The 25807-nt window shown below is 40.9% G+C and overlaps 1 protein-coding gene across 17 annotated transcripts in view; it reads right to left on the reverse strand.

Annotated features, from left to right (window-relative positions):
- Nucleotides 1–25807, reverse strand: part of mycbp2 (MYC binding protein 2) — a 158912-nt gene that overhangs the window by 76838 nt on the left and 56267 nt on the right. For 13 of the 17 annotated variants that reach the window (XM_061879799.1, XM_061879794.1, XM_061879808.1 and 10 more), the window contains exons 17-39: nucleotides 25270–25380; nucleotides 23636–23740; nucleotides 20486–20605; nucleotides 17330–17411; nucleotides 17134–17251; nucleotides 16695–17053; nucleotides 15743–15915; nucleotides 15525–15650; nucleotides 15321–15448; nucleotides 15157–15248; nucleotides 12981–13115; nucleotides 12810–12893; nucleotides 12637–12733; nucleotides 12350–12542; nucleotides 9820–10094; nucleotides 9439–9660; nucleotides 9172–9363; nucleotides 5807–6013; nucleotides 5594–5731; nucleotides 2839–3017; nucleotides 700–842; nucleotides 491–591; nucleotides 195–413 (exon numbers count right to left, since the gene is read on the reverse strand). In XM_061879799.1, coding sequence (XP_061735783.1) covers nucleotides 195–413; nucleotides 491–591; nucleotides 700–842; nucleotides 2839–3017; nucleotides 5594–5731; nucleotides 5807–6013; nucleotides 9172–9363; nucleotides 9439–9660; nucleotides 9820–10094; nucleotides 12350–12542; nucleotides 12637–12733; nucleotides 12810–12893; nucleotides 12981–13115; nucleotides 15157–15248; nucleotides 15321–15448; nucleotides 15525–15650; nucleotides 15743–15915; nucleotides 16695–17053; nucleotides 17134–17251; nucleotides 17330–17411; nucleotides 20486–20605; nucleotides 23636–23740; nucleotides 25270–25380 — 3599 coding nt within the window. The remainder of the gene's footprint in view (nucleotides 1–194; nucleotides 414–490; nucleotides 592–699; nucleotides 843–2838; nucleotides 3018–5593; nucleotides 5732–5806; nucleotides 6014–9171; nucleotides 9364–9438; nucleotides 9661–9819; nucleotides 10095–12349; nucleotides 12543–12636; nucleotides 12734–12809; nucleotides 12894–12980; nucleotides 13116–15156; nucleotides 15249–15320; nucleotides 15449–15524; nucleotides 15651–15742; nucleotides 15916–16694; nucleotides 17054–17133; nucleotides 17252–17329; nucleotides 17412–20485; nucleotides 20606–23635; nucleotides 23741–25269; nucleotides 25381–25807) is intronic. The other 4 variants (XM_061879795.1, XM_061879809.1, XM_061879800.1 and 1 more) reach the window with 3 other exon arrangements.

Raw genomic sequence — 25807 nt, forward strand, 5'->3', positions numbered from 1 at the left:
AACAAATAAAATAAAATGGTGTTAACTTGTTATATCTGCCAATAATTGTTGTTTATTAAGTCGGCCGCTTTTGTTGTGATGTCAGATTACTGCACCACTGTGAAGTCGGGACATGGATTTGCTGTACTCAGCGCTCCTTTTCTAGTTTTAAAATGTCCCAGTTGAACTGAATGCACCAAAAGCTGTTCCATTACCCTGTATTGCGTGACCCCAGCTTGCTTGTAAGGGTGGTCGCTCTCGATCACCGAGTAATGGTTGGAGGTGGTGCAAGCCGACAAGCCCTGTTCCAGCTGGTTGCCGGTGGTGCTGTCTGTCGATTGGTTGGGGTTGAACATGGGCGGGGCGTACTTTTGGTTGAGGGCAGAGACGGCGGGGAGCAGCTCTTGGACCAACCCAAAGACCTCGACAGCAGCCTGGGCGTGTGGGAGGAGCGGTTAAAAACATACGATAAAATAAAGCGACAATAAAGTCCTGCGGGTTGGCCTCTAACCTTTGGTACAGATGCTGCTACGGGTCCGATGTAGGCCAGAATTAGAGGAAGGAGCATGGAGAAGAGACTGGAGGAGCTCAGCAGCTCAGGGATGTCATCCACTAAAGAGACAACGGAAATCAATACAGCTGAGAACAACAAACTAGATAAGGAAGAAGAAAATCTATTCTAGAGGATTTCCAAAAGAGGTGTCCGATGACCCCGCTTACCATCAACAGCAAAAGCCCTGTGAAGCAAGTCTTTAGCCGCTCTGACCACAGCGCTGACAACAGACAGTGCTCGGCTACAGTTTTTGTCTTCTTCGTTGGCTTTACTCAGCAGCTGCGACTGGAGATCCCCGTCGTACTCGCTCCTGAAGCGAGGATGCAAACATCAGAGGTAAACCAAACACTGCAAAGATTAGAGCTGGAGTGTAACCCCAACCTGTGAGCCAAATGCGGCTCACCAGCATCTTCAATTAGACCCACGACATAACAGCACAAAATTAATTTCAATAAATAACCTGACCAACGAGATGTTTTCATATTATATATAAATACACAGGAATCTGACGTTAGGCACGTCACCACCATCTTGTAGACAATGTGAGAAACTCAGGTCTGTGACCATGATGTGGATTTTCATTTACAAACCCCGTTTCCATATGAGTTGGGAAATTGTGTTAGATGTAAATATAAACGGAATACAATGATTTGCAAATCATTTTCAACCCATATTTAGTTGAATATGCTACAAGGACAACATATATGATGTTACAACTGATAAACATTTTTTTTTGTGTGCAAATAATCATTTGCTTTAGAATTTGATGCCAGCAACAAGTGGCAAAGAAGTTAGGAAAGGTGGCAATAAATAATGATAAAGTTGAGGAATGCTAATCAAACGCTTATTTGGAACATCCCACAGGTGTGCAGGCTAATTGGGAACAGGTGGGTGCCATGATTGGGTATAAAAGCAGCTTCCATGAAATGCTAAGTAATTCACAAACAAAGATGGGGCGAGGGTCACCAATTTGTAAGCAAATTGTCAAACAGTTTTAGAACAACATTTCTCAACGAGCTATTGCAAGGAATTTAGTGATTTTACCATCTACGGTCCATAAAATCATCAAAAGGTTCAGAGAATCTGGAGAAATCACTGCATGTAAGCGATGATATTACGGAATTTTCAACCTCAGGCGGTACTGCATCAAAAACCAACATCAGTGTGTAAAGGATATCACCACAAGGGCTCAGGAACACTTCATAAAACCACTGTCAGTAACTACAGTTGGTCGCTACATCTGTAAGTGCAAGTTAAAACTCTACTGTGCAATGCGAAAGCCATTTATTAACAACACCCAGGAACGCCGCCGGCTTCGCTGGGCCCGAGCCCATCTAATATGGACTAAAGCAAAGTGGAAAAGTGTTCTGTCGTCTGATGAGTCCACATTTCAAATTATATTTGGAAACTGTGGACGTGGTGTCCTCCAGAATAAAGAGGAAAATAACCATCCGGAATGTCATAGGCGCAAAGTTCAAAAGCCAGCATCTGTGATGGTATGGGGGTGTATTAGTGCCCAAGGCATGGGTAACTTACACATCTGTGAAGGCACCATTAATGCTGAATGATCCATACAGGTTTTGGAGCAACATATGTTGTCATCCAAGCAACGTTATCATTGACACCCCTGTTTATTTCAGCAAAACAATGCCAAGCAACGTGTTACGACAGCGTGTCTTTGTAGTAAAAGAGTGCGGGTACTTTCCTGGCCCGCCTGCAGTCCAGACATGTCTCCCGTCAAAAATGTGGGGCGCATTATGAAGCGTAAAATACGACAACAAGACCCCGGACAGTTGAACAACTTACATCAAGCAAGAATGGTAAAGAATTCCACTTTCAAAGCTTCAACAATTATTTACTCAGTTCCCAAACGTTTGAGTGTTGTTAAAAGAAAAGGTGATGTAACACAGTGGTGAACATGCCCTTTCCCAACTACTTTGGCACGTGTTGCAGACATGAAATTCTAAGTTAATTATTATTTGCAAAAAAAAAAAAAAAGTTTATGAGTTTGAACATCAAATATCTTGTCTTTGTAGTGCATTCAATTGAATATGGTTGCAAATCCTTGTATTCCGTTTATATTTACATCTAACACAATTTCCCAACTCATATGGAAACGGGGTTTGTGTGTGTATATATATATATATATATATATATATATATATATATATGTATATATATTCATACATACATAAATACATACATACATATGGTTACTTTGCATGCAGTTGACTTTGGGCCCCCGGCCATGTTTTTTTAGCCCAATGCAACCTCTGAGTCAAAAAGTGCCTTAGAGCGAACTGTACCTGTAGTAGAGAATCTGAGGGATTTGCCCCCGTGTCTGGTTGGTGCCATTGCTGCTCAAGCTGCAGGTGCTGAAGGTAAAGGACACGCCGTCGGAGCACTGGACCGTGGTCATGCCGCCATCTCCGTTTGCGGTGCGGCTGCCGTAATTACGCAAGCGGACAGCATACTTCACCCCTTCCTACAACACAATAAATGATCTAAGTCAGTGATTCTCAAACTGTGGTACGTGTACTACTGGTGGTACAAAGGCTCTATCTAGCGGTACGCCAAATAATCACTTGATTAAAGTACAGTGTTTTATTTTCCTATATTTAAACACAGTGTTACTGTATCAAATGTGTGTAATGTTACAGTGGCCAAAAACATAAATATACTTTTTAAATAAAACTTCTACCTTTTTTTAATGAATACTTAAGCCTAAAACACTACTGTATTTTAATGTTGATCATTGTGGTGGTACTTGGAGAGCCAAGTGTTTTCTGAGGTGGTACTTGGTGTTCACTCATGCAGTGTTTTAGAGTCAAAACCATCTGAGGGAGAGGCCACATGATCAGAAAGACACTGACCATGGTCAAATCAATTAAGAAACACATTGTTTACATTTTCAATAATTGGTGACAATTAGACTATTGGATGTAATTAGCAACTTATATAATCAAACCCTAGTTATATTAAACAATGGGTCACACTTGCCATGTTTTGTTTGCTTAAAATTTAGTACAGTTCGTTTAGTCGATAATGCGATCATCTTAGCCCTGTGGTGCCCAAAAAAGGCGGGCCAAAACGCTTTATAGTCACAAGTGATCACGAATAATTCAACGAATAATGACATTGATGCAGATCGGTTCACTTGAGCTCAAATGTGAACGGCAAACGCAACAAAAACAGAGATTAGTGCTGTAATGAAATGAAATTACAAATATGTGAGAGAAAATGCTTTGGAAGTGTTGTCTTTCTATGCTATCTTTCTCTGTGTGTGTGTGTGTGTGTGTGTGTGTGTGTGTGTGTGTGTGTGTGTGTGTGTGTGTGTGTGTGTGTGCGTGTGTGTGTGTGTGTGTGTGTGAGAAAAGGTGCTCCCTAATAGTACATTTTAGATGCTTCCATTTACCATTTGAGAATATAGGAGATAAAAACTACATATTAAGTCCAGCTAAATTGTGATTTGGAATTAAGTGGTAGTTAAATTGTGGTACGAAACAGTTTGTACTTTGTACCTTAAAAAACTTGAAGCAGCATCCATTGAAAATAATTAAAATCAATTAAATTGTTGATTGGCCCCACCACTAAACAGCATAATTTCAATGCCTTTTAAAATATAAAAATAAACTCTAACATTGGAGATATTGTTAAAAAATCAATACAATAGATTTTACTACTAACAACTGCAGAAATTTTATTAAGTAATTCAATAATGTACAGCATGTACTTCTCTCTTTCGGGCTGTCTTTCCGTCAAACACACTATCAGCAGCTTCTACATATATTCATAGATACTTATCCGCTGTTTGATATTATTTTAATATCCTTGGCTGGTGTTATTGACTCATTCTGCTTCAGTGTGGTGCCGACTAGCAGCGATACGCTCCAACTGCTTCACCAAGTTGGCTAGACATTTTTTGATGATTTCTTTCTTTAATTTAAATCGGCGTGGAGCTGTGGGAGAGTGGCCGTGCGCAACCCGAGGGTCCCTGGTTCAATCCCCACCTAGTACCAACCTCGTCACGCCCGTTGTGTCCTGAGCAAGACACTTCACCCTTGCTCCTGATGGGTGCTTGTTAGCGCTTTGCATGTGAATGTGTGTGTGAATGGGTAAATGTGGAAGTAGTGTCAAAGCGCTTTGAGTACCTTGAAGGTAGAAAAGCGCTATACAAGTACAACCCATTTATCATTTATTTAATTTAATGAATGTCATCCGCTTCTTCTTTTTAGCACTGTCCTTCACACTCACTCTCCTCATTCCCATGGTTGGAAAAACAAACTTATGTATGTCCATATCTAGGCCTAAGCTAATATGTAACCTGAATTTTTGCATGTAACCTAAGGCGTAACAGTTTCCAGAGAGACAGCTCGTATCTGAACCAAGTTGTAAACTGAGGCACTGGTATCCAGAGGTACTGGGGTTGTGAATCTTTGGGCATCTCACGATTCGATTCGATTCTTGGGGGTAATGATTGCATTCAGAATCGATTCACAATCACCACTTTTTTAATAAGATTGGGTCCCAGTTCTGTGATTAACTACATTCCTCCATAAAATATACAAACAGCTTTGATATATGCTTTTAATACTTAAAAGGAAACTGGTTTTGTTAAATAAAGTTTTTCCCAAACATTTAATAAAGTCAAATACAAACAAGGCAGAAAGAGAAGTATGCAACACTTCTCTTTCCTCTGTAAATCTGTACAGTAGATATTGGCATCTCCATTAAGAATATTATTTGTCTAACTGCCTGGACAGGACAAATAAAAATAATAATAAAACAATTATTTTAGTTTTTTTTTTAATCGATTAAGATTCGTTACAAATAAAAATCGAGATTCATTCGAAAACCCTAAGAGGTACCACTGTATTTGTATCTCAAAATCTGTCCAATCAATTCCTTACATAATACTTTTGATCTTTACTGTCCCATGACAAATATACCAGTGTGAACACTAAGCGAACCGTATCCGAGTGCATACGAGGTATCTTTATTTGATAAGCGCAGCCCTAATTTACTTGAAAAAAAAATCCTTGGAATAACGCTTGCACGTACCTTGAGAGGCACGGCCTTGTCCAGGCGAATCTCAGAAATATCACTAGGAGAGTCATCAGTGCTGTAAGTCCCCTTCACCAGCTCCAGAGATGTCCACCTGTGAGAATGTCCCGAGTCCCCAGGGTGCTCCGTCTGTGCCTGGGTGAAAGAACGCAGAAACACTTGACAGGAGTGACAGACAAAATGTCGACCTGAAAATCCGCCGCCTCTTACGTCGTCAGCGAGCACCTCCAGCTCATACTCGTGGATTCCGCCGCCCCCGTACACGCACACGCCGACCAATACCACGCCAGGCTTGTCCACCGTCAGGCAGATGGCGTCCGGAGAACCGTTGCCCGTGTTCCAGCTGCGGCCCTGGCTCGTCTTGGTGAAACGATTAGGGGACGCCTTGACCGAGTGCAGCGAGTTGAGGCCGTCCACCTAATAATAATAAAAATAAAAAAAAGTGTTAAAAATATCTTCATCAACCATTTAAAACTAACTGATCATCAACAACTAGTCTTCACACTTCCACTGAGAGCCTCAAACAAATAAGTATAAAATATAAAATATAAAAAAATATATACATCAAAAAACATATTTAGCTATTCCATTGGATTTTTCTTGTTTTTGTGAAGGGTACCAATGAAAATGCGCTGAAAACCATAGACTCAGAAATTGTACTCACGGCGAACTACAAAAGCGTTTCTATACATTTGTGTATTGGCTGCTCATAACAACCCAGCTAAGGCAAAATACTGACAAAAGAAGATGGTAAAGCAAATTACAAAATATTTCTGTGAAGCAACTTATGATAAATGGGTTGTACTTGTATAGCGCTTTTCTACCTTCAAGGTACTCAAAGCGCTTTGACACTACTTCCACATTTACCCATTGACACACACATTCACACACTGATGGAGGGAGCTGCCATGCAAGGCGCTAATCAGCACCCATCAGGAGCAAGGGTGAAGTGTCTTGCTCAGGACACAACAACCGTGACGAGGTTGGTACTAGGTGGGGATTGAACCAGAGACCTTTGGGTTGCGCACGGCCACTATCCCACTGCGCCATGCCGTCCCTATGCCAAGCATACACGGTTTGTGACAGCATTACAGGTGAGTGCAAAAGGTTTAGTTTTACATTATAAGATAATTGACGGTTAAAAGGGCAACTTTGCAACTTGCTCACAGTTACATTTTTTAAAGCAAAAAATATAACAACATAATTGATTGAACAGAAAACATTTATTTTACAAATTTCTCTATGGAGGAGGCCCTAGCTGTTGTAAGTCATGACTCGAGGTGAACCACTTCTCTATGACATGGATGATACAACCCTCTGCTTGCACCCAATGGACTGGAGTCTCACATTATCATCATTAATGCAATAACTGTACCCACTTGTCATCCATTGCAGCTGGTCACCCAGGCAGGGGGTCCCCACATCTGCGGCCCCTTCTCAATGTTCCTGATTTTTCACACATTTGGTTTTAAGATTTTCCTTGCCCGGATGTGGGTATTAGATCAGGGGATGTCATTGTGGTTTGTGCAACACTTATGATTAAGGGCTATATAAATAAACTTCAATTGATTGATACATTTTTTCACAATTACTAAGTTTATGTCATAAAAAATTGTACCGGCCTGAATAAAATGATTGGCGTTTATGGTGATTATTCACCCTGGATCGTCCACACGTACACACAGCTAATGCCCGTGATTCAAATCGCTGTCATAAGCTAGCAGCACCCAAAGCTAATGTGCGTGCATGTGTTAAGTGCGTAAAGTATGTAGTTAGGTCATTACGTCCCGTGAGCCGTGAGAGGGCGAGATATAATGTGTAAATACATTGGAAAGATAGCACCCTTTAGGCATCTGTGTAAATTGCACAGTCCCTTTAATTTCTTTTTACATTTAAATGTTTAATAATGCTAATACTACCTTTCTGTGGTTGTCAAAGGGTGAGTTTATTTATTGATGTATACAGTAGTTAACATTGTTTAACACTTTTATGCCAGTTAATGTATACATGTAACTGTTTTCCAACATTTTGACTCCGGAACTGATGCTATGGAGGTTTTAGTGTGTGTGTGTGTGTGTGACAATCATTGGTACTTTACTTATGTAATACTGGCTCATAATTTCAAGTGATGGCCTTTCATTCAATCCAATCCACTTTACTTATATAGCACATTTTAACAACAAGAACGTTTCCAAAGTGCTGCACAGCCATATTAAAAACAATATTATGCTCCACCAATGACTGAATAAAAACAAAAAATAAATAAATATAAAACCAATTTAAAAAACAATATAAAAATAAATATGATTATAAACAATTTTAAAGGGTAAAATCAATTAAAACAGTAAAATAGAAATCAAAGTGTATAAAAAACACAGAGGACAACAGAGGACAGAGGACCACACAACTCACATAGTGTTAAAAGCCAAAGAATAAAAGTTGGTCTTAAGACGAGACTTAAAACACTCCACTGTGGAAGCAGTTTGAACATGGAGGGGCAGAGTGTTCCAGAGTTTAGGGCCGACCACAGAGAAGGCCCTGTCTCCCCTGGTTTTAAGTCTGGTCTTGGGCACCACGAGCTGGAACTGGCTCTCGGACCTCAGAGCGCGCACAGGAATGTAAATTTGGATGAGGTCCGAGATACACTGAGGTGCCAGTCCATGTAAAGATTTAAAAACAAACAGCAATGTTTTAAAATCAATTGTAAAATGAACAGGGAGCCAGATCAAACTCTGAAGAATTGGGGTTATATGCTGGCGTTTCCTGGCCCCTCTTAAAAGTCGTGCTGCCGCGTTCTGGACTAACTGCAACCGGGAGAGATCTTTTTGGCTAATGCCAGCATAAAGTGCATTGCAGTAGTCCAGGCGACTTGAAATAAAAGCATGCACGACTTGTTCAAAAAGGTTAAAAGATAAAAACAGTTTAACCTTTACTAAAAGACGAAGGTGATAAAAACACGATTTTAAAACGCCATTGACTTGTTTGTCAAGTTTAAAATCCCTGTCTATAGTGACGCCAAGGCTGGGGACTTTGGGACGCACATCATTTTGCAATGGTCCAAAGTCAGTGAGGGCCGGACCAAAAACTGAAATTTCCGCTTTTCCCTCATTCATTAGTAAAAAATTCTGTGCTAACTAAGCCTTGACGTCACATAGACAGTTGAGAAGGGGTGTCAGGGGGCCGTGGCTTTTTGAAATTGGCATATAAATTTGGCAGTCATCTGCATAAAAGTGATAAAACACTCCATGTTTTTTAAAAATCTCTCCAAGAGGGAGGAGATAAAGAACGAACAGGATGGGGCCTAAAATAGATCCCTGGGGGACACCACAGTAAAGCGGGGCAGAAGAAGAGGTTCAATGTGAAAAACTCTGCATGTCTCTTTAACAAGAGGTGAGAAGATGCTGATGCTGAGAGTTGCTACTATGATACCAAGTCCTGACTTTGGAACATGGTAGAGGATGCACTTACCCATTTCCTGTTACTGCTCTTTGAAAGGTATCAACAAACATTCATTCCACTTTAAGGTATCACACTCTGAAAGGTGAAGCATTAATCAGTGGTCTGCTGTTGCCTACCTCAGAGCCCAGGGCGGAGGCTGTGAGCTCAGAGACGATGGAGGCCAGCAAGCCACAAGTGTTGGACACCAGGTGTGGCGAGAAGAGCTCCACCTCTTTTCGTAAACTCTTCCTCACTGGAAGCACCACAATCACCAGCATCTTCTCCAGCACCTCCCGGAAGCTTGTCATTCCCATCAAGTTCTCTTCGGTCTATAGATGAAGAACAATGAGGACACATTTAACATTTCCTTTGCATGTTAAGTAAAGGATGTTTACAAAGCTTACGTGGCTTAGCTTCTCCATGTGGGCCACCAGCAGGGGGAAGCGGTGAGCCAAGGCGGAGTCATTCTCAGTGCTGACTTGCTTGACCAGTGACCGAAGTAGAACCTCGCCGTCGTACGCGATGGGCAGGATGGATGTCAACTTCACAGAGGTGTTGCACAGAGCCGACATCACAGCCGCCAGCAGACGGCTGCTGGACGTGCGAAAGTTGGCCTCTGCAATATCCTGGGAAACGACAAAAGGCTTTTATTGCGCTGCTTTTATCTTCCTCAGGTGTATGCATACTTAAACTTACGACTTCTATTCAATATACTTTGTTGTTCCTCGAGGAGAAATTCTCTTTGTGGGCCGCGTAAAAAGGGAGACTACAAATTAGCGGCTAACCTGATCCAGGCAGTTGAGCAGGTCGCAGAGGCAGGCCCACTGCAGCGCTGGAGTCGGGTAGAAGGAGTGGAAGCAGGCGGTGAAGGTGTTGTGGCACTCCTGCAGCACGGCCTCCAGCAGGGTGAGAGGCTGGGACAAGTAGCCCTGCGGGTCGTTGTCCAGCTTGGTCAGGCAGTTATCCATGCTCTCCGACAGGATCTTCTTGAGGAGACTGCGCGTTTTGCCCACGCACTCGGCCAGCTTGCTGGACTCGTCCACCACGGCTTTGGTGCTTGCTGGGAAGCGGATTGCATGTCATATTATTTGGCATGAAGAAAAAATTATACTTACTGACACTTGTGTGTGTGTGCGTGGCAGTGCGTTTACACTATGTAAGTTGGCAGTAATCATAAATAACTTGCTAAGTGGCAGTTATCAATAACTGCCATGAGAAACAACTATACTGATTATATTACACGTCAATGTTGGGAACTCTTTAGTGTGCCTGTGCAATTATGCTGGAGTAATTAATAACTAGTGAGAGGAACAATTATGCAAGACGCCGGTTATCATTAATAACTGGCATGAGGAACGATTACAAATTATACGACACGTCTAGGTTGGGCACCTGTGCGATCATGTTATGTACGGTGGTGGTTATCGTTTATAACTAGCTGAAGAAAACAAGTATGCAAGGTGTCGGTTATCATTGACAATCGGCTTGAGGAATGATCATACTGCTTATACGACACATCTAGGTTGGGAACTTGTACATGTGCAACCATGCTATGTAAGGTGGCGGTTATCGGTAATAACTATCTGGAGGAACGTTTATGTAGGTTGACGGTTATCACTAATACCTTGCATGAGGAACAAGCACACTGATGATACAACACGTCCAGGTTGACCACTAGTGCATGTGCAATCATGCTATGTAAGGTGGCGATTATAGCTAATAACTAGTGAGAAGAACGATAATGCAAGGTGGCAGTTATGTGAAGAACAATAATGACATGTCCAGTTTGGGCACTCATGCATGTGCAATCATGCTATGTAAGATGGTGATTATTGCAAATACCTATCAAGAGGAATGATTATTTGAATGTGGCAGTTATCATTAATAACTAGTGTGAGGCATAATCATACTGATCATATGGCACGTCCAGGTTGGGCACTCGTGCTTTTGATTGTATGATAAAACTATGTAATATGGCGGTTATCATTAATAACTGGCGTTCGGAACAATCATACTGAATATAACAACACGTACAGTTTGGGCAGTCGTGCGTGTACAATCATAAGGTGGTGATTAACTAGCGAGAGTAACAATTATGGAAGATGGCCGTTATCATTAATAACTGGCGTGAGGAACGATCACACTGATTATAACAACACGTACAGTTTGGGTACTAGTGCATGTACAATCATAAAGTGATGATTTACTAGCGAGAGGAACAATTACGGAAGATGGCGGTTATAATTAATAACTGGTATACGGAACGATCATACTGATTACAACAACACATACAGTTTGGGCACTTGTGCGTGTACAATCATAAGGTGGTGGTTAAATAGCGAGAGGAACAATTACGGAAGATGGGGGTTATTAGAGGTGTGGGGAAAAAATCGATTCGAATACGAATCAAATCGTTTACGTTGTGTGATTCAGAATCGATTCTCATTTTTAAAAAAATCTTTAGTTTTTTTTAATTGAATTTTTTTTTTTTTTAATCAATCCAACAAACCAATACACAGCAATATCATAACAATGCAATCCAATTCCAAAACCAAACCTGACCCATCAACACTCAGAACTGCAATAAACAGAGCAATTGAGACGAGACAAACACGACACAGAACAAACCAAAAGTAATGAAAATAAAATGAATATTATCAACAACAGTATCAATATTAGTTACAATTTCAGCATAGCAGTGATTAAAAATCCCTCACTGACATTATCATTGGACATTTATAAAAATAATAAAAAAAGAACAATAGTGTCAGAGTGGCTTACACTTGCATCACATCTCATAAGCTTGACAACACACTGTGTACAATGTTTTCACAAAGATAAAATAAGTCTTATTTTTGGTTAATTAAATAGTTAAAACAAATTTACATTATTGCAATCAGTTGATAAAACATTGTCCTTTACAATTATAAAAGCTTTTTAAAAAAAAATCTACTACTCTGCTAGCATGTCAGCAGACTGGGGTAGATCCTGCTGAAATCCTATGTATTGAATGAATACAGAATTGTTTTGAATCGGAAAAATATCGTTTTTGAATCGAGAATCAAATCGAATCGAATCGAAAAAAATCGATATACAGCATTATCGAATCGTGACCCCAAGAATCGATATTGAATCGAATCGTAGGACACCCAAAGATTCACAGCCCTATCGGTTATCATTAATAACTGGCGTGAGGAACGATCATACAGATTATACGAAACGTCCAGGTTGGCCACCAGAATAAACCCAACATCAACTTATGAGGAGTCGGGATGTAGCTTTCTATGACCAATGTAATCCAACACATGCTCTTACCAGCAATGGGGAAGATCTCACAGATGTAGACCCTGAGCAGGCGGAGGCAGCAAGTGCCCACAAAACGGAGCCTCTCCAGGTCCAGCAGGGTGGCGGTGTACTGGAAACCCTTCAAGCCTCGCAGCTCCTCCACACCCAACACCAAGGTGGTCCAGCTCCAGTGGAGGATGCTGAGAAGGGACTCAAAGCACTCCTATAGCGACAAGAAGGTGTTACATGCTGAGTGCAGTGTCAAACCAAGTGACAGTATCCAAAAATAAAACCCCAAAAACTGGGACATCAGTTACCACAGAAACTGTCCGAGCAAACGAGCGCTTGAGGATATGGACCGGCTCGCTGGTCTGCTGTTTCCCTTTGGATGCATTACCGTCGTTGGAAGGAAGCCTAATGTTGGATGAAGTCCATAAATTAAAAAAAAAACTTTAATCACCTTAAACACCACATTAGAGATGTTACTTGCCGGTAAAGCAGCTGAGGTATTTGACCCGCATTGACATCTGTACCGTTGTTGGATTTCTTGGAGCTTTTGAACTGGAATACCACACTAAAGAAGAAAAAAAACCTGTGGTTTAGAGGACTTCTAAAAGAGGACTAAGTCAGGGGTTTACTGGCTGCACGGAGAGTGTCGTACCCGTCGTCAGTGGTGATGGTGGCTTGTCCATGGGATCCACAATCACTGCTGGGACCAGACACCCGGGCCCAGGCCACGTACCACCAGCCCGACTGCAGCAGCACTGGCTCGTCGAACATCATGGCATATTTCTCCCTGAAATCCGAATAAATAAACAACAACATAAGGTTTTATACAATACAACAAGAACAATCAAAACACAATATGACTTTAATATGACAATATATTTCTTGTATATGACACAAATACTCTACATCATTTGCTACAAAGTAGCTCAGAGTTTGTTTACTTAAGTGCAGTAAAACAAAGGGTGAAGGACTTCAATTGTGTTTTTTAGTACAAAATTTTGTGTATTTTATTATTAAATTAAAATAATTATAATTGATGTTTAAATTTGTTTGTATTGTTCGGTCTTGTGAAAAACTTGATATTTCAGGAATCCTGAACAAAAATTTTCAAAACTCACTCAGTAGCGCCCCTTTTTTATAGTTTTTTTTAATTTAGCTACTGCTACCAGTTTCATGGAGAATTACCAACAAAATGTCCTAAAACCTATGTTGGCAAACAAACAGGAAGTCATCCATTTGGGATTCGACCTGCTATTTTGGGTCAAAACTGGGGGTTCATATTTTGACAAACACCTTGGAGAGACTGACTAAAACGAGACCCCCCCCCTAAAAATCGTGTATGCGAGACAGATGGGCAATAAAAATTTTTAAGCATTTTAGCCTACGGCGTATGCCAACATGGCAACAAACAGAGATGGTCTTTCTTAATAGTCGCCACAAAAATGTCCACATTTTTAGCTCTATTCCACATGGCCACGTTGTCATGATTAGTGGGTATGATGAGGATGAACAGGAAATTACCAAAAAATGTTGCATAGGGCAGTGGTCCCAACCTTTTTGTAGCTGCGGACCGGTCAACACTTGATAATTTTTCTTTTGTCATGAAAAAGGGAGGTTTTTGTCATGAAAAAGGGAGGTTTTTTGGGTTGGTGCACTAATTGTAAGTGTATCTTGTGTTTTTTACGTTGATTTAATAAAAAAAATAAAAAATAAAAATAAAAATTCATAAGAAATTATTCTGCGGCCCGGTGCCAATCGAGCCGTGGCCAGCCCGGTGGTTGGGGACCACTGGCATAGGGCAGGGGTTGGCAACCCGTGGCTACGGAGCCGCAAGCGGCTCTTTAGCAACTCTGATGCGGCTCAGCTGCATAATTGCCGACCCACCAGACTGTTACGGGGGGATTCCGGATTTCGGTGCCTCTCCCGGACATCACCTGGGGTCAACGTTCTCAGATTTTCACCTAGCTAGTGGGGTGTATAATATAGTCAGGAAGAGTCATGGATGCAAAGGAGTCTGAGTATTTGTTGTGTTGCGTTTATGTTGTGTTACTGTGAGGATGTTCTCCCGAAATGTGTTTGTCATTCTTGTTTGGTGTGGGTTCACAGTGTGGTGCATATTAGCAAGAGTGTTAAAGTTGTTTATATCACAACCTTCAGTGTAACCTGTATCACCCAGTATGCCTTGCAGTCGTGTACATGTATCTGCGGAAATCACATACAACATGCTGCTGGACTGGCAAGCAGTTTGTACATGTTGTTGAAGGCGTTTAAGGTAATGGCTTCATAGCACGCCCTTATTATTGTTATCTGGGTGACCACCAGCAGATATTCAGGAGAACGGTTGCGGCTCCCATTGTCTTCTTTATTTTGTGAAACGGGGCAAAATGGCTCTTTGCTCCCATTGTCTTCTTTATTTTGTGAAACGGGTCAAAATGGCTCTTTGAGTGGTAAAGGTTGCCGACCCCTGGCATATGGGAATCATTTATTTTATTTATTTATCAATTGTTTTTTTTCAAATTCACAATCCATCCATCCATCATCTTCCGCTTATCCGAGGTCGGGTCGCGGGGGCAACAGCCTAAGCAGCGAAACCCAGACTTCCCTCTCCCCAGCCACTTCGTCTAGCTCTTCCCGGGGGATCCCGAGGCGTTCCCAGGCCAGCCGGGAGACAATGTTTAAAATTTGCTGAAATGGCTCTTTTTTTAGGCTCCACCATAAATGTCAGTTTTACAGATGTCTTGACTACTCTGTGGGCTGTGTGTGCCTTTGACATTTTGTATTTCTTTTTTTTAATAAAAAATACAGTATCCATCCTAAATCAACTCAACCTGGCAGCGCAGTCGTATGCCAGTACGTCCGTCTCGGCCAGCAGATCTCCATCGGTCTCATGGTCGCCACCATCAGGACCAAGTTCAAACAGCTGTTAAAACAACCCTTGATTAAAAGGATGTGTATGAAAGTAGGAGGGAGGGAAGTATTGGAGGCTACATACCTTGATCTTAGCGGTGTACTCTCCTCGTCCCCCAAACAGGCCCAGCCCGCCTAGCAAGATGTCTGCGTCAGCACAAAAGCGGATGGCCTCCACAGAGTGCGCAGAGTAGCCCCAACCGCCACCGTGACCTACAACATCCCGCATTTCTGCTGAGTGCTCGGGTATATGTCACCGCTAAAGTGCAATAAATCACAGAGGACCTACTCTCAAAACGGTTCACCACGCTGTAGTCCTCCTTGGAGTAGACCTTCATCACCGACTGCGTCTCCTCCTCGCCGCTGGCCACGCCCATCTTCAACTCCTGCATGGCCGCCAGTGTGTCCAAGCAACCTGTCCGCGGCAGCAAAGCACCAAGTGAAATGACGTCATACCTTTGCCCTAAGCAGAAGAAGCGACAGACTAGTTTTTTTGTGCGTCATTACCTAGAATGTGGAGTGCGCCATGGGAGCGGGTGGTGGTGGCGTGCGACCCCGCGGGCAAAGCCAGCTCCGGGCTGAGGATGCTGCAGCGAGCCTGCAAGTCTGTGACGGAGGGCATCCTGGCGTCGGCGATCACCGCGTTGTAGCACCACATCTCTCTTGAAGCTGGTAAGAACCTACAAAGGTACATAGGATACCTTAGGGATGCCTGTATCAAACTGCCTTAGGTTGTTCCTTGGCTTAATACTGCCAATGCATACTGGTTAAATCAGGGGTGTCAAACTCACTGTAGCTCAGAGGCCGCATGAGGAAAATCTATTTACACGTGGGTCGGACGGGTAAAATCAATTCTTTTTTTTTTTTGTTTTACTTCGGTCCAAAATAGAACAAGGACATTCTGAAAATGTACATATCACAAATAATCCTCTTGACAAAAAACTTCAAGCTAGTCAAAAAAATATGAAGGAAAAAATTGGTGCAGTTTCAAAAACACCATGAAATTAGACTTAATCTCAGTGTTTCTACAAAACAATTAAGCTTTCAATCACAGCCCAACTATGATTGAAAAAAAACAAAATTAGGCATAGATAAAAACGCTTCTATGTATCAACTATATCCAGGTGCAGTGCCTCATGCAGTTTTTTAAGTCAGGTTGCCAATTGTTTATTTTACTCCTGTTTGTTTTACATAGAGGACGAGTCGCAGCCCTGCTTTACTGTGTACCTCTTGCTTGGTATACTTGTTCGCCCCGATATAAACTATTTGGTTGCCTAACAGAATTTCTATTGTGACATCCAATGTACACTTTTAGAACAGCAGTTTATTTCATTTAAAAATGTAGCTCAATTTTACACTTAGCAAACTCATCTCGAGGGCCGGATTGAACCTGTTTGCGGGCCCGATCCGGCCCACGGGCCGCATGTTTGACATCCCTGGGTTAAATAAAGGTACTGACCTCCATATAACATCATACACAGGGTCCAGACACAGTCCAAATCCCTGTAGGTCCTCCTGCTCTGAGTCATTAAAGGTGCGGCAGCTTCCGTCCATTTTGTTGATGAGTAAGCATTTGAAAGGAGGCGGCTCAGACACGGAGGAGGGCACCAGCCCGATGATGTGTTTACTCGCAAAGATCTCGGAGGTAGACAACACGTGGGAGTTGATGAGGGCCTCGTCTATCCGCAAGAACGTCTGATCTCCGCTGGCGCCGACCCAAGTGGCCTTCCTTCCGTACTTGGCGCCGATGTTGGGCATGGGTGACGGCTTGGCGTTCCAGTACGGCATGTCGAGGATGGGGCGGCCCAGTTGTCCTTTCTGAAAGATGAATTTTTCAGTTCATCAAGTGTCTGGGGGGGGGGGGTTTGGAGGGGAGGGGGTTTCTTGTTCATTCTCACCGAGAAACTACCAAAGGTGAAGACCTGTCCGTCCACAAGAAGAACAACTGTGTGGTTGCTGCCTGCTGTTACTTGAACACTGGGACCAGGAAGAGCTTGGACCAGAGTTGGAGAACCCCTACATGGAAAAACAGTTTTTAGCTTGATAGTCCAGCTTTTGTTTACTGTATGTCTGCAAAAGCAACTGCAGCGGCACCTGGAGTTAACGTCCCCATGTCCAAGCTGGCCATGTTGACCATAACCAAACGTGTAGACGTCTCCATTCTCCATCAGCACCACTGTAAAACAAGGCAGCCATTAAATGTTATGCACAGCACAGAAAATGCTTGGATTAGCTCTACTCTCTGGGCATTTTGTCGTTTCTACATGTGTATCCTCAAATGCTGCTATGAAGTGATGGGGACAAAACTACTCAACCAATCGGCACCCAAAACGTGGAAATATCACAGCATAGGACCTGCTTTTCCCAATGGAAAAGTCTTAATAGCGAGTACAGACAAGCCAAGTAGCTTCCATGAAGTGGAAAAGGGCACATGCACCATCACTTGATAATACTAATATGTTTGCGCTATTAAACAATACATTTTTCCAATTATTTAATCACACTTTGGAATTTTGCAGTTAATTACTTGTTTGCATGATTAACTTAAAAAAAGACCTTTACATGTTGACACATTTTATTGTCAGAATGTCATGAAACAGGTTTTTTTTAAACAATTGTAAAAAATACTCCATACATCCATCCATTTTTCTAACGCTTGTCCCGTTCAGGGTCGCGGGGGTGCTTGAAAAGTGGTGCAGGCTGCATTGTTTAAATGAGGGTTTTGTTTGTACAATTGGCATTACACTCATTTCCCTCCACATTCTTGTTATTACGCTCTCCAACTGTGCTATGTTGTTGATCTAGAAGCACACATCTATAATATGCAACACTTTTTCTGCAATATACTGTAGAATCGCAATATATAGACAACAAACTATTTTTTACCTATCAGACGCTGGGCGGTGCTCTATAATAATAATAATAATAATAATAATGGATTAGATTTATATCGTGCTTTTCTATTGTTAGATACTCAAAGCGCTCACAGAGAAGTGGGAACTCATCATTCATTCACACCTGGTGGTGGTAAGCTACATATGTAGCCACAGCTGCCCTGGGGTAGACTGACGGAAGCGTGGCTGCCAGTTTGCGCCTACGGCCCCTCCGACTACCACCAATCATTCATTCATCATTCATTCACCAGTGTGAGCGGCACCGGGGGCAAGGGTGAAGTGTCCTGCCCAAGAACACAACGGCAGCGATTTGGATGTCAATAGGTGGGAAGCGGACCTGCAACCCTCAGGTTTCTGGCACGGCCGCTCAACCCACTACGCCATGCCGTCCTATCACAGCACTACAGCGCATTCATGCGTAAGGAATAACACAAATGCAATAGAATACATACTGAAAAACATATATATATTTTCTTATATAGGAAATGTATTTAAAAAGATTTCATTAAAAAAAACAATGCCAAAATGAATCATTGGAATTTGTTTTAATCAGTCTTTCCAGCACAAGCCCCTCCTTTCTCACAGCCATGTGTGTAACTGTGTCAGTTTGCACATACTTTTCTGACGTTGTAAAATAAGACGAACAACAGTGCTTACAGAACAGTGATCAGCCTTGATTAATCACACAGGCAGAATGGAAATGGATACAGAATCTCGCTATTTCTACGGTTTCACATAAAATCCAACAGTGCCATGTCACAGTATCTGGGTTGCACGTGATGTCAGGCCCAGTTACCAACTCAGCCGGTTCGTTACACTTCTGCACTTGGCGATCACTCAAGCAGCAGTGAGAGCAGACTCGATAATGTTGCAAATATCGATACCCACAGAGCAACAGACTCAAAACATGCACCAACGTGAGTAAAGTAAGGCTCCATTTTTTCTAAAAATGTGCTAACTTGTTGGTAATATCCTTTGGCTTTGCTATAGACATGCTACTGATTAGCATTAGCAATTTTACATAGCGATTTTACTACCTTTCAATGCGTTAATGAAAACTACAACTAAGATGTACGGTACAATCAAAGAGCTTGTGCGTAATAAGCACAATACTTACAGTATTAACACTTTTTACAGCGCAACAAAACACAAAAAAATACCATCAACTATATACACTCCTGTCATTTAATTTTTTGGATTAGCAGCAATAATTGCAACTTAAAGACGCTGTTTGCAAATTACTTACGTAACATTTTTCAAAGCAAAAAATATGACAAGAACACCACCGGCTAGTTTGTGTTACAAATAGTGTTTAACAGAACACATTTGAGTTAAAACGATCTCTACTTTTCACAATTACTAAGTTTGTAAAGTTACATTTACAAACGTGTACACACATACAAAAACAGTACAAGAGAAGCAACGAACAATTTGCCGTCATGTTGTTGTAATGATAGAATATACATTCAATGACAGCTAACACTAGCTATCCAAATCACTATTAATAGCTAACAACATTGGAAAGTTAGCGCCCTCTATACATCAGTGTAAATGTTGGAAACAGCCCCGTTAATGTCATACTTGCAAATGAGACATAGAAATGATGTAAAAAAAAAATTAAAAAAAACAGACTGGACAGCAGTTATCATAATCAGCTCATTTTAAAATGTTGCAATAAAAAATTAGATTTTATGATCAATCAATCAATGTTTACTTACAGTATATAACCCTAAATCACGAGTGTCACAAAGGGCTGCACAAGCCACAACGACATCCTCGGCTCAGATCCCACATCAGGGCAAGAAAAAAACTCAACCCAATGGGATGACAATGAGAAACCTTGGAGGGGACCGCAGAAGTGGGGACCCCCCCACTTGGGCGACCGGTGCAATTTAGCATAATATTGTGCGAGTCCAGTCCATAGTGGATCTAACATAATAGTGAGAGTCCAGGTCATGATATTAAAACAATATTTATTAACAACACAAAATTACCGAAAACTGGTACCTTTGAGTACCATTATCGATTTCCAGGTATCGAGAATTGGTACTGTATCAGTTCAAATGTGAACGGTACCCATTCCTCGTGCTGAATAATTATAGTTACATCTTTTCCTCCCAGTAGCATATATTCTGCAAATTTATGAAGACAGACTGGCTGAGAGAAATTTATCTGTGCAGAAGTTTAGTACATCAGCTTTGCGTGCGCTATCCATACTTCGAAACTATGCAAACTTTTAGTGAATCAGGCCTTTTGTGTATGCACTAGGGAACCGACCAATCAAACGAAGGGGATTCGAGCTGCCCAATGTGTCCAAGACTTAACCTTCATGTTTGATCCACAAGGAGTCACCCACCTGAGTGATGAAAACCGCAGCTGACCTGCACAGCTCGCACTTCGCAGTCAAACCTGACTGCCCCGGGCGGGTAGGTGGTTATCTTACTGGCATCTTTCTCGCCACGCTCGCTGCTTCCATCTGAAAGAAATGAAAACAATAAATCACACAAGTTATGTTTTGAGTTGAAGAGGGCTCGGAGGCGAGTGATGCTCAGCTCTGACAAGAAGACCAAGAAGACATCTAGTACAGTCCTGGGAGGCCGGGGCAAAAACTATTCTTCTGGAAGGGAAAGGAGAGGAGGGGATGGACATGCAAAGTATGAAAGCGCTGCACAATGAAAACTATTTTGTGAGGAATCTGGTTTACCTTGAGCCTGATATGTGGTGCAAAAGTTGGAAAAGTGCACCCATGAATCAAAGTGAATATAATAATTGCTTGTTTTGATAGCTGCATGCAACCTTTAAGTTATATTTGTTGTTTACCTCACAAACTGAAGCCAACCAGACCAGAGGCTACTGATTTGGCTGATTGGAAAAGTAACTATTTACTGGCTCACGGGCACCAAAGATTTAACAAGTAGAGTTGAAAGTTCAGCTCAAATAGACAAGTGAGTGGACAAAGAACACCAAAACTGTAGTAGGAGGTCCTAGATGTAAACGCCAACAAGACAGTGGCTTCCCCATCATCAGGAAAGATGCTGAAGTGGACATTTGTCAAGTATTCAATGTACAGTGGACCCTCGGAATATATCAGCATTCAAACAACTTGGAATTACACCGAAATCGCAGGGAAACAGGCCAAATGTTGAGACAATAATTCAGATCTCAAACTAATGTCTAATGGCGAGCTGCTATGGTAACCTTCTACCAAAGGAAGAGAGTAGTTTATTGATTTTACTGCTTTACATTGGAGGACTTTTATACTTTACAGTGATGTTCTAGCAGAAAATATGTGTATGAGCACCAAACATAGGCAAAATCTATCATCTCCCTCATTTCTTTGCTCCACTTCCAAGAAAAGAAGCGTTCGAAGGCTTGATTTTGAAAATAAAAGGAAAAAAAGGCTTCGCTACACATCTTACACTCACATATACAGTGGGGCAAAATATATTTAGTCAGCCACCGATTGTGCAAGTTCTCCCACTTAAAATGATGACAGAGGTCTGTAATTTTCATCATAGGTATACTTCAACTGTGAGAGAAAGAATGTGAAACAAAATCCAGGAATTCACATTGTAGGAATTTTAAAGAATTTATTTGTAAATTATGATGGAAAATAAGTACTTGGTCAACCGTTCAAAGCTCTCACTGATGGAAGGAGGTTTTGGCTCAAAATCTCACGATACATGGCCCCATTCATTCTTTCCTTAACACGGATCAATCGTCCTGTCGCCTTAGCAGAAAATAGCCCCAAAGCATGATGTTTCCACCCCCATGCTTCACAGTAGGTATAGTGTTCTTGGGATGCAACTCAGTATTCTTCTTCCTCCAAACACGACGAGTTGAGTTTATACCAAAATGGCTACATGGATGATACAGCAGAGGATTGGGAGAATGTCATGTGGTCAGATGAAACCAAAATAGAACTTTTTGGTATAAACTCAACTCGTCCTGTTTGGAGGAAGAAGAATACTGAGTTGCATCCCAAGAACACATGGGGGTGGAAACATCATGCTTTGGGGCTGTTTTTCTGCTAAGGGGACAGGACGATTGATCCGTGTTAAGGAAAGAATGAATGGGGCCATGTATCGTGAGATTTTAAGCCAAAACCTCCTTCCGTCAGTGAGAGCATTGAATGGTTGACCAAATACTTATTTTCCACCCTAATTTACAAATAAATTCTTTAAACTTCCTACAATGTGAATTCCTGGGATTTTTTTTACATTTTGTCTCTGACAGTTGAAGTGTACCTATGATGAAAATTAAAGACCTCTGTCATCATTTTAAGTGGGAGAACTTGCACAATCGGTGGCTGACTAAATACTTTTTTGCCCCACTTTGTGTGTGTGTGTGTGTATGTATATATATATATATATATATATATATATATATATATATATATATATATACATATATATATATATATATATCAATGTGGCGACTTGTCCAGGGTATGACAGGTGCAAGTCTTTGGAGGTGGGAGGAAGCCGGAGTACCCGGAGGGAACCCATGCAGTCACGGGGAGAACTTGCAACCTCCACACAGAAAGATCCCAAGCCTGGTATTGAACTCAGGACTTTTCAGGACCTGTATCATTTACTGTTTTCGGATATGCTAACACACAGCATAGATATATGTAAAATGAAGACTAGATACATGAGAAGTGTAGCAGCCTACTAAGCGACATTCTTAAGTGGCGACCAGGCATCCTTGTTTGATTTTTTTTGTGCCTTCCATAACCACAGAATTAATCGACACTCTGTCCCCGGTTGCTGTAAGCACACAGCTCATACAGGTGTGTCATATCTACTATCGACTCATTCATATCTATATGGCTGACAGTGTTGTCACACTCTGTGGATATTGTTCTCTCTCCTGATTTAATAATATACTTGAAAAATCCCTCTTCTTAGCTGGTTACTCTCTTTTGTAACATGGTTACAGTTGGACTTCTGCTTTGGTGTACAAAACACTTACTCTTTTCTTGTTTCACGACTTCACTAAGTAGCAGGGCTTCTCCTCGTCTCTTGCCTGTGTTTTTCTCTTTTTGTGTCTGCACTAGTTCCACATTTTAGAATTGTCTGTATTGGTTTATTTAACATAGTTGAATAAAGGATATTTGGACGTTTGTCCATAAACTCAGATCGGTCCATTTCGAGATTCACAGCCCTACTATTTCCGAGGGTCCAGTGTACTTTTTTTTGAACATTTGATATTTACTACCGAAAAAAAGACCCAAGGCGTTTCTTTCTCCCATTGGCAAAAAAGTTAATTACATTTATAATTTAACCATCTTGAGGCTTAAACCCACAAAAAGGACAGAAGTAAACACCAGACATTTCCAGTGTCTATAAATATAAACACTGTAGAACCAGCATTTTGCCATCAGGCTACACTGAACGTTGGCGAATGCGCTCCATCAGAGAGTGACAAAGAGGAGGTGGGCGGGATGGTTAAAAAAAAAAGGGTGGCATCTCTGCGCCCATTGAGTTAGTGAAGACCATAGTACCTTTGTGCTTGTCCCGTTTATGCCTTAGTGCCTGAAGGGGTCTTATTCTGGCTAGGGCCTGCTCGCGCTGGTTCATTAAAATGGTACCGGGGAAAACAATGGGGCCTGGGAGAGAAAGAAACTTTCACATGCATGCACAATGCTCACAGATCAATGGGAAACAACACAGGGTAATAATAATAATAATACCACGCTACCACCAACACAATGCACAAGTGAGGATGATTTAAAAAATTGCAAAGAAGCATGGGGTAAGTCACCGAGGCACAAGCGCAGCACCTTAAAGATATGGAATGTATTGTTGGATGTTTTTGTCATGACCACCTCCTCACGCTTACTGACCCAACAAGCAATATGGGTGACCATGTGTATGTGTGGGTATGGGATGGCGTACCATATACAGTAGTGTTGAAGCCACACTTACAAGAAAGATTTAAAGAAAAATATAAGAAGTGATAAGAATATGTGAATAAAAACGGAAGAGTTAAATTTTAAAAAAGTATTTCATGAAATAACTGTGTAGTGTACCTATTCTAAAAAAAATGTGATAAAAAAAATGTATATTTCCTCAAATATTCTGACTTAAATCCCATAAAAATGTGTAATTTTTCCTGTAATATTCAAATGGAATTCTTATAAAGCCACACCTTTTTCTACCACACAATATTTCAGTATTAATTCTGATCAATATTACATTTTGCGAATTTTGCCACTTTGATATTGTAGCATTCCAAATGTATTTTTGTGTATTAACAAATGTATTACAGTAACATTTTGAAATTTATTTTGAATAATATACTGAATTTATTTAAATTATTTTTGTAACATTTTGACATTTTTCCTGTACTATTTCAACTTTATTCTTGTAAAATTTTGTGACGATTCTTGTAATATTTAGACCTATGTCCTATAACAATGTCATAATATTCAGAATCATATCATTTATTAAATTGTTTTTGTAATATTTTGACAATGTTTTTTTTTTTTAATTTCCAATTAAATCTCTTAAAATTACAGGTTTGGACTTTTTATTTTTTTATATTCTAAATTTAATCCTGTAAAATTAAAACTTTATATGTATAATTTTCTGAACTATTTCTTACATTTATTTTTGTATTTTCTATTTTTTTAAGATTCAAACTTTAGTCTCGTAAACTTGGAATTTTAGTAATATTTGGACTTCCGTATTGTAATAATCCAAGTTTTATCACCCAAAATTTTTAATGATTATATATTAAATACATTTTTTGAAATATTTTACATTGATCCTTTAATATTCCAACTTAATTCTCTGTTGTTCTTGTAATATTTCAACATAATTTTTCCAATATTCCTACTTCATTCTCATAAACCTGCAAGTTCACTTTTGTAACATTTGGATGTCCATTTTATAATATTCCAACTTTAACCTCGTAAAATTACGGGTTCATACTTGTAAGATTAGGACCGAAAAGTTTGATGGTTCCCATATTTTTGTAATGTTCCAAATTTAATTTTGTCAAACTTTTTTGTAGATCCCGTAATAATAGGACAGGTCTTATGTGTGCAACCAGCCAAAATATTAAATATTATTAATATTAAATAGCATCCTGCCGTGCACCCTGGTCTCCATCTGTCCAGACCTGATTACCTACCGCGTCCCTCCTCCAGCCTGTGTCGACGGTTGATCCTTTGCCGTTTCTCTTCCTGACGGATCTGAATGTGCTCCTCGATGTTCACGCCTGGAGGGGGAGGGACAGGCACAGCTGATAACCAAAACAAAAGGGATGAGGGGTGTCAGGAAGGCAGACAGGCAGGCAGGCCAGACAGATGCAGGAGGGGGGAAGAGGAGGAGCAGAACAAGACAAGACATCAATGAGTGAATGACGATGGAGAGACAAGCGATGACTCGACGTAACATGAGAAAAAAACACAAACATAAGTGACACAGGTACGTGGAATGCAGCATAAAAGCAACAGGCATAGAACATGGGCAGCTGCTTGGACATCAAGTGAATAGTCTTCAAACTATCTACCTTTCCTCCTGTTTGCCCTAGATTTCATGTATTCACCGAATTTCGTGAGTGGATGCAAGAATGTCAACCATGCTTACGATGTCTGTGTGCTCAACATGCGTAAATACTGCAAATGCTCAAATTATTTATATTTTTATATTTTTTTATTTACTATTGG

The sequence above is a fragment of the Nerophis ophidion genome, linkage group LG19 (genome assembly GCF_033978795.1).
Source record: "Nerophis ophidion isolate RoL-2023_Sa linkage group LG19, RoL_Noph_v1.0, whole genome shotgun sequence".
Classification (NCBI taxonomy): domain Eukaryota; kingdom Metazoa; phylum Chordata; class Actinopteri; order Syngnathiformes; family Syngnathidae; genus Nerophis; species Nerophis ophidion.